The 8985-nt window shown below is 46.1% G+C and overlaps 1 protein-coding gene across 2 annotated transcripts in view; it reads right to left on the bottom strand.

Annotated features, from left to right (window-relative positions):
* KCNG3 (potassium channel, voltage gated modifier subfamily G, member 3) overlaps window positions 1–5443 on the bottom strand; it is a 42313-nt gene extending 36870 nt beyond the window's left edge. Inside the window, exon 1 of one of the 2 annotated variants that reach the window (XM_012653825.1) lies at window positions 4182–5443. In XM_012653825.1, the coding sequence (XP_012509279.1) occupies window positions 4182–4846 (665 nt within the window). In that variant the 5' untranslated portion in view covers window positions 4847–5443. The remainder of the gene's footprint in view (window positions 1–4181) is intronic. The other variant, XM_012653826.1, reaches the window with a different exon arrangement.
* Window positions 5444–8985: the final 3542 nt, after the last annotated feature.

The raw sequence follows: 8985 nt of genomic DNA, 5'->3' as shown, positions 1-8985 counted from the left end.
CTTGAGCCCAGGAGTTTGAGGTTGCTGTGAGCTAGGCTGACGCCACGGCACTCTAGCCCGGGCAAAAGAGTGAGACTGTGTCTCAAAAAAAAAAAAAAACAAGTTTCAGGAGCCAACTGTGGTGATGCACACCTATAGTCCCAGCTACTTCAGAAGATGAGGAAGGAGGATCACTTGAGCCCAGGAGGTCAAGGCTGCAGTGAGCTATGATTTTGCCATTATACTCTAGCCTGGGCAATAGAGAAATCCCCATCTCTAAAAAAAAAAAAAGAAAAAAAGGCAAAAAGAAAAAAGAAGCAAGTTTCAGGGTTGTATATGTATCACACTTTTTTTGCTTTTTGTAAATATATATGATGCACTTGCAAATATATAAAATATCTCTGAAATGACAAAAAACTAGCAACTGCTTAAATCTAGGAAAAAAGAACTGAATTGATGGGAATGGAGAATGGCTTACCTTTGTAGCTTCTGAATTTTGAACTATTATTGATATGATTATTAGCCATCCAAAAGAAATCAAATTAAAAGGATCATCCCCATATGCAAAAAGTTTTAAAATTATCGATTTAGAAGACTTTTTAAGATTTTTTCCAAACTTTAGAGTACATGCTAGTCTAAAATTTCAAAGGCTAGTATAAAGAAAGCTTTCTTCCTGATCTAAAGAAAAAAAAAAAGAAACCACACTCTTATCTTTATTCCTTTTGTATAGTAATTCTTGATAAATAATTGTTTTTTTTCTGTCTGTTTCAACTAAGAGTTCTGGCACCTGAAGCCCCAATGCCTTATCCTTAACAGCTTTTCAAACTATGCATAGAAGATATATTTCTGGAAGGTTATGTTTTGAAATGTAATGTAAACAATAGATATTTACTGTGCTTAAATAATAATCTTTTTTCTAAAAGATGCTGTGATTATAAATAATACAAGAAAATTTACCTGCATTCTAGAGCTTTGCATCTGACCTAGCTTAGAAGCTAGGACACATTTATACAAAAAAATAACTACCGTGCTAGGAAGAATATTACAGATGCCAAATAAGCAATCCCTCAAGAAGTTCAGGAGGAAACATCACATCTACTAGGGAAGTCAGTAAAGGATTCAAGAGAGAACAGAATCTGAGCTGGGCTGACGAATGATCCAATTTCAGTGCGCTAGGGATTGCACAGTAAGGCACATTAGGGTAGTTCAAGAACATGCGAGTAGACTTGGCTGGACAAATGGAGACTGCAGGTGGTAGGCAGCATTCCTATCTCCTGGAAGTCCATGTAAATCATCCCTAATGCCTGTATACTTCCAATGTCCTGAATTAATTTTGATTCTTCCTAGTATTTCCCAGAGTTGTCATGTCTTCTCCATTCTCACCACCACAGAGCAATCCAAGCTCTCATCCCCTCCCTCTGCAAAGATCTCCAAACTCATCCTCCTGTGTCTAATCTCCCCCCTCTCCAATTCAGAGTACACACTTACCACACTGGTTACTTTATACGCATAACCCACTCACCCCAAACCCCACAAACCAGCTAACAGCTAGCCACTGCTCGCAAAACAAAATTATTCTTTCTCAAATCCAAGGCCTTCTATTATATCATCAGCTCTCTATCCACCTCTCACTCCATCACTGGACTCACACTCCATAAATATAACATACAAGTTTCATGCCTATGCCCATAATGTTCCTTTTACCTGGAAAAACCTCCTTATTTTGTTTGCAGGCAGGGCACACATAGTTGTGCAGTCTGCATTAAAATAGTTTATATAAATGATATCCCCTGCCAGTATTGAGCAGTGCACAACCTCTGCAACCTTCCAACCATGGTTTGTTTCCATCCTCTCTTACCTTGAAGGCCTTCTCAGAACAACTCAACTCTCAGAGATCAGTTGTGCCTCTGATTTCTACATCACCATCTTGACACCAACTTTTCTTTACAATAAAAAGTTACCATATTTGGAACACTTGCCATGTCTTGAACATAGCAGATACTCAAAAGATGCTTGCAAATTATGAGCGGATAAGTCAAGAACAGCAGGTTGTAGTTAAACTGCAAAGAGCCTTGAAGGCCAAGAAAGAAGTTTTGGCTTTATTTCATAGCTACCAAATAATCAGAAAGATGTTTTGGAAAGACTAATTTCAGCAACCACAAGCAGCAAAGCGATTATACTTAAAGTGCCAGCTTAAGGGCCCTCTCAGTGGGGGCTTCCTCTGTAATGTGCAGCATCCTCAGTCATTCAGCCATCCTTCAGTTTGACTGTGTGGGATTGCAGATACTGGTTTTCATATACCTACATTCATAGAGTAGCTTAAAAACTGGGCCATTAAGCCAAGAAAAACATACTTTTGCCTGAAATATCTGGGTATCTAGGAAACAGCTCCAACTTGAATAATTATACACATACATAAAATACATACACACAAATAAGCATCACTCTTATCTTCTTTATTCACTTGTTTTGCAGCCTCCCTCTTTTCCATCTCTGTCGCTTCCCTTTTTGGTTTCTTCTGTTTCTCTCCCTCCCTAAAATTACTATTTATCTCCCTCATTTTTCTCCAGATGATGTACATTAATGATCTCCAGACTGCCCTCCCTCTCTCCCTCCCAAAATTCCCCTCCACCCCGCAAAGTTATATTTCAGATATTTCACTGTTTTTACTCATGTATTGGTTTAGTCAATTTCCTCAATATTTGTACTAATAATTCAATTCCCCTATTTCCTTTGTTAATGTAACTCAAGACTTTATTAACCTTCGACTTCTACAGTCACTAGTGAATCATTTCAAAGCCAGTCATTTACGGCTCATTTTCCTACAGCCCTCTTAAAAATTAAAAAAAAAAAAAAAAAAAAATCAAGGGCACTTATGTACTTAGGTAAATAAATGAATTTCATTGTATTGTTAGAGTGCCAAATAAGTAATTCTTATCTGTAAACTCAAAACAGTTAGAACCTAATACACTAAAGAAAATGTTTCCTAATGAATTTCCTTTCAAAGCATGTATCCTGGATTTCAAGCCAAGAAGGCATACCAGTAATACACTCGGTGTGGTACTAGACCATTTTATTTACTTCTCGGATTTATACAAAAATCTTTACTTCCTATACGAAGAATATTATGTGGAAGTAATCCACTGCAATATCAAGACACATAGCACCATCTTAACACACACATGTCTGTCAGGAAAAGATAACAAGGAACAATCTTAAATTTAAAAAGTGAAAGGAAGGAGAATCTTAAAACAGTAATCGGATAAAATAAAATATACAATATGATTTTTGTGCTTCAAAAGGCTGTCTCCCTTGAAAGTCCAATTTTAGTCTGCTTAATCCTCCAACAAAATATGCTCACTTGTACCAAAAACAGAAAAGTGTTACCACCACGGAAAAGGTAACACGATCTTAGGAAAGGCTGAAATATTTTCCTTTCATCCTAGTAAAGTGAAAAAAAAAAAACTCATAAACTACCCAAATACTCCTTCTGGACTGCGGACAATTTAGATTTTTCTCCTCTCCCAAGGTAACGGTTTTTCCCTTCCCGTATTAAGGACCCTGTGAAAAGTCACAGAGTGAATCTTTGGTACCAAATGGTGGACAGAAGCTTTGCTAACTCCACGCTTTGTAGGAAAAGAAGAGAGAAAAAGGCACAGACATCCATTATTTAGAGTCTATCGTTAAATCAGCCTCCTTTATAATATAACAATTCCATTACAGCACATATTATGCCGGAGGCAGAGCATGCAGAATGTGTGGGCAGTGAATAGCAGACCACATTTCACCGTAACAAGAATTCATCTTTTCAAACACCACCAAAAATTGGCAAATAATTCAAACTGTGCTTAGCTCGAGATTAATAGTTGAATACTAACAACATAAGTTTAGAAAAATTAATGAACAAGTTGCTATTGGCTCAAAAGTAAACTACAAAGATGGGAGGTTTGTCTGTCTGTACCCGCCCATCCTCATTCCTGGGGATTTCCCCCTCAGGAGGCGTGCCGAATGTATGGGCCAGACCCGGCTGGTGCGAGTGGGGACCAGCCGCCCGTAGTTGGCCACGCCTGGGGGCTCGCTGGGTCCCGAATCCAGCTTGGCTCGACCGGCCGGGAGACAGACAGGACGGAGACGGGACGGACGAACGGGACTGACAGACGCGACAGGACGGACGGGACGGGCAGAGAAGTAATGCGTCCTACCCGGAGGGCTCCCTCCCAGGGCCGGCGGAGTACCTGCTCCGGTCATCCAGGCTGCGGTTATCTGCAGCCGCCGCGCGCCAGTCGGGCAGCGTGCTGGCGCACAGCACCACCATGGATACTATCACGAACACCACCGACACGCTGGCCAGGATCTGCGCGGCCAGCGACGACGTGGGCTCTTCGAAGGTCCGCCGCATGCGCTCCAGCCAGCGCCTGGAGGGAGCTGCCTCGGCCCCGCCAGGTCGCGCCTCGTCGCGGCCCAGCACGCCCGGCTCGTCGGCCGAGTAGAAGGTGTAGGTGTCGGACATGCGGTCGTCGAGGCGGCGCTGGCAGCAGTACTCGAGGTGCGCGCCCTCCAGGCCCCAATAGATCATCTCGTTGTAAAAGGAGAGCTCGCACATCCGCGGCGCGAAGCGCAGCTTGCCGTGGCCGCGCACGTAGAGCAGGATGAAGCCGAAGGCCTCCGAGTGCCGGTCGAAGAAGTACTCGTTGCGCTCGCGGTCGTAGTCGTCGCACACCTCGAGCACGTCGCGCTCCGAGCGGCAACCGTGCAGCCGGCTCACGCGGCGCAGCGGGAAGTCCTTCAGCAGCTCCCGGGACAGCGAGTACCGGGCGCCGCCCACATTCAACACCACCGAGGCCGCCCCGCTGCGCCCGAAGGTCATGGCTAGGCAACCCGGGGCCCCTCGGCCAGAGGGCCCCGCTGCCGGCCCCCGGCTGCCACGCAGGGCCTGCGTGCCCTTGGCCGACGGAGGGTAGCGCCGTCGGGGCCCGCTCTCCCTGGGGACTCTGCTCCTGCCCTTCGCTGGCCCGGGAGCCCTTCGGCTCTAGCCTCTTAGGCAGCCCGGCGTCTCTGGTAGCTAAGCGCCCTCCGCGCGGCGGTACCTGCAGGTGGCTGGGGAGTCCCCTTCGGCGCCAGCGCTGCTCCCCACTGGCAAGGAAGTAGGCTGTGTCCGCCGCCGCCCCTAGGGCCCGGGGGATGCCCCCTCCGAGGCCAGGGTGCCCTCTCCAAGGAGGCGGCGCCGACCTCCTGAGGGGTGCAGGCGCCGAGAGGAGGCGCCGGTGCGGGATGTCTCCCCGTCTCCCGCGCTCCCTCCGGCCGCGGATCCGGCAGCCGCCCGCCGCCGTCCAGAGGCAAGAGGCAAAGTGAGCGGGTTCGGAGGCGGTGAGGAGCCGGCTCGGAGAGGCGGGGGCGGGGCCTCTCTCGCCGTCCTCCTCCTCGCCTGCAGGCTCCGCTCGGCTCCGCTCACCTCCCCCTGCGCACCGCCCTCCTCTTCCCGCCCGCGCCCGCACCTCCCCGACTCGCTCGGGCTGGGATTCCCCGGCGCCCCGCCCTGGACCTCGGGCTCCCGGCCTCATGACGCCGTCCCCCCTCTGCTCTCGCCCGCAGTGGCCGGGAGGGGTCCGCGGGGCGGAGAAGCGAGGAGCAGGGAGCCCCGGGTGGAGCAGCGAGCCAAGCCCAGCGGCCGGGGTGCCTACTGCTGCGTCCCACCTCGGGCTATCGGGATGACTTGGGCAGCCCCGGAGGCCCTCTTAACAGCCCTTGTTAAAAGCCCTGTGAGAACTGGCGTGCGGGGTTTGAGGGGCGGGGACAGACGGCGTTTGGAGAGCTTTTTCCAGAAACTCTCCGGAGCCCAGCTCGGTTTCTGAGACCGCCCTATAGGATTTCTCAGAGAAGGCATCCCAGCCACTGCTTTTGCTGGCGACTTTGCTCTTCCTCTCCCCGCGCGGGGCGACGCACGCACCGCGTGCTCCGAAGGCGGCCACACACCCCGGCCCCCGCGTTCTGGGGCTCCGGTCCCGAGGGGGCGCCTACATGTAGCGCAGCGCGCCTGGACCCTCGCGTGACTCTTCCCAAAGAGTGGAGTGAAAGTCTGAGGAGACCTGCCTTACCACGGGCAAAAACAGAATTTCTGGTTGCCTTCGTTTGCACCCTTCTTTTCAAAATCTCTTGATTTCCCCCATACACCCTATCTGACTGCAGCGCCGGCCTTTGGAGCATGAAGAGACGCTTAAGTCTCCACAGAGCGAACTACCCCGCACTCCTGCCGATGCCCAGGGAGTGGGTTCCACTTGGCAGGGATTATTTTAAACTGCTAGAGCGATTCACACGACATCCCACATCGGCAGCCCAGCCCGCCAGAGGCGAAGCAGGTGAGTTGTAAGGCATACTATGTTAGATGCAAAACAGATACTGGAAAAAAAAATAACAATAAGGGTGGGGTGTGGTGGGATGCGGCCGTCTGACAGCAGAGTAACCTGGCTGGTTACTGGGAAGGATTTTACTTTGCCCTCTACTTTTCAAAATTTTGTAGGATTGTCTCGCGCCCGCTAGAGGTCACCATAAAGAGTTATTTTGCTGTCGTGTGGCTTCCCAGTGAAAAGGCAGACAGCTAAAAATTGGAGTGCTCTCTCACACAAAGTAAAATCAGTCTGGGTGGTTTTTTAAAGAAAGAAAATCTCTGTAAATTGTTTATCCCCAGACTTGGATAATTTATCTTAAAAGCACTTAATGTGATTAAAAGCTCAAAAACAGGAGTTGTATATTTGCTAAGTAGCTACTAAACAAGGAAAACATCCGGAAGGAAGTGAATTTCAAAACAGACTTGAAAGAGGTGGTGGCCACGAGTTGGCAGAGAAAAAAGGCAAAGCATTCCAAGTAGCCAATCCTCAGATGTGCAGGATTAAAGTCTGTAAAGAAAGCTAATGGATTTGCCAGGCTGAAACAGTGGGGGGACCTCAACTGCGGTATTTAGATTTCATCCTAGAAGCAATGGGATCCCTGAAAGTTTTAATAACAGAACTGGCTTGATGAAAGCTTTGTTTCCAGAAGATGCCTTTGCCCTGTAGGTCATTCTAAGGAGAAACCCTAACCCCATGTCTGTAAGGATGAGAGTGGATCAGTCCTGAGAAACACTGAGACCAAGAACTCAGGAGTCTTGGAGGTGGATTTGTTATAGGGCATGAGGATGGAGAAAGGTTTGCAGATGTGAGCCAGAGATGAACCTGAGCCAATTCATCAGGAAGTCATTAAAAATACTTTCTAGAAGCATTACAGGCAACAGAAGACAGAACTATTTTGCCCATTATTTGCACCAATATTATTATACTGTATTTCCTGTGTTCTCTATCTAAAATTGCTTTACAGTCTCTTGATTGAACCAGTTGAAGAAATATCTCATTTTAAATTAAATTTGAGCTTAGGAAACAAATTAATTTGATGACCACATAATGTGTGCCTCTTAGGTATATTTTCTTAAGATTTCTTAGAGAGAGAGGTTTAAATCATTTCATTTGTTTCAAGAGTAATATTCTTATTTGATTTTAGCATCATCAACCACTGCTGCAGTAGCAATACCCAAATCATTTTCTTAAACAAAGAAAACAATATGATGCAGAAATGATTGGCTTGTCTCAATATAATCTAGTTTAGAAAGCAAAACCAATTCTATTCCTTTGTACTTTGAGAAGAAGACGATGTTGAGAATTATTACATCTGAATTCTCTTCCTGGTTCAGGATATTTAGGGTCTTCATATCTAAATCTTTAGAATGCATTAAAATTTAAAGGCATCAGGCAGAATTTTGGAGTTTGAAAGAACCTAGAGGTTTTCTGGTCTCAATTTGTCAACTCATTTTAGGGAGGAGTAACAAAGCTTCAGAGATGGGGCTGTAACTTGCCCGAGGTTCCCCGGCAGCAGCAGTATGGCAGAAAACAAGGCTAGCACCAGGTTTTCTAGTTCCAACCTCTGGTCACTCATCTCCAGTGCCTGGATTGCTGCCACAACCTTCTACCCCATCTCTCTGCATTCCAGTTTTTCCTATCTCTGTGAGTCCTGTATAATGCCACCAGACAGCTCTACCTTCAATCCATTTCATCAAGGCATTCCCCAGTTTAAAAACCTAAAAGGACTATATAGATCTACAGAATTACAAATTGTCCATATAATAATATACCAACTGGCTATGAGTGCCCTCCTTAGATTCAAATCCTGGCTGCACAACTTATTTGCCAAGTGACCTGGAGCAAGTTCCCCAACCTATTTAAGCCTCAGTTTTCTCCTTTGTAGAATGAAGATGATCCCCACATCAAGTGGGTGATGTAAGGATTCAGTGAGATGCTGTGAGGGTGGTATATAGCTCAGTGAATGACACTGGAAAAATCTCACTTGTTTGCTTCTGTTAGCCCAAATAGGCCATGCTCATTTCTCATTCCTGATTCTATAATAAATAAATACAAAATGGATAAGTGAATCAATATATCTAAAAATGTGACCAACAACAAAGTAACCTGAAACATAAAAAATTTAGTGAAAAGTTGTGGCCCTTACACTGCTGACTCTGGGTTGAACACAGGTTCCTCCAGCACTTTGCATTGCATAACTAGATATGTTCAGGGACTGTGAACACCCTTCCTGCCCTGAGCTTTAGAAATTGAAATGCCCCGTGGGCACTACCGTTCCATGCAACTCTCTCTGCTTTAAAAAGCCCTTGCTCTGCTGTTAATTCATATTTTCAGTGTTTGTGTTTATATCAGTTTATTTCTCAGCCACTGCAAAATCAGTTGGTGTTCTAAAAAGTCGGCTTTTTGAATAGAAATGTAGCCTTCCAACTTCTCTAATTTTATATAAATGAAAGACTACTGACTTATCCCACTATGCACAATTACCCCTGTAGAAGATAAAGCTATAACTTTCATGCTCTGGTTTCTCTTCAGAACGAATAAATCTTTCGCCTTTTACTAAAGGTTTCCGTGGAGAGCAACAACTGTCAATTGGTATCCAAATTTTTTGAGGCCTTGCTTA

This window comes from Propithecus coquereli, unplaced genomic scaffold, assembly GCF_000956105.1.
Source record: "Propithecus coquereli isolate 6110/MARCELLA unplaced genomic scaffold, Pcoq_1.0 Scaffold43, whole genome shotgun sequence".
NCBI lineage: Eukaryota > Metazoa > Chordata > Mammalia > Primates > Indriidae > Propithecus > Propithecus coquereli.
Note: the sequence above shows the minus strand (reverse complement) of the source record. Positions and strands in the feature narration are given on the sequence as shown.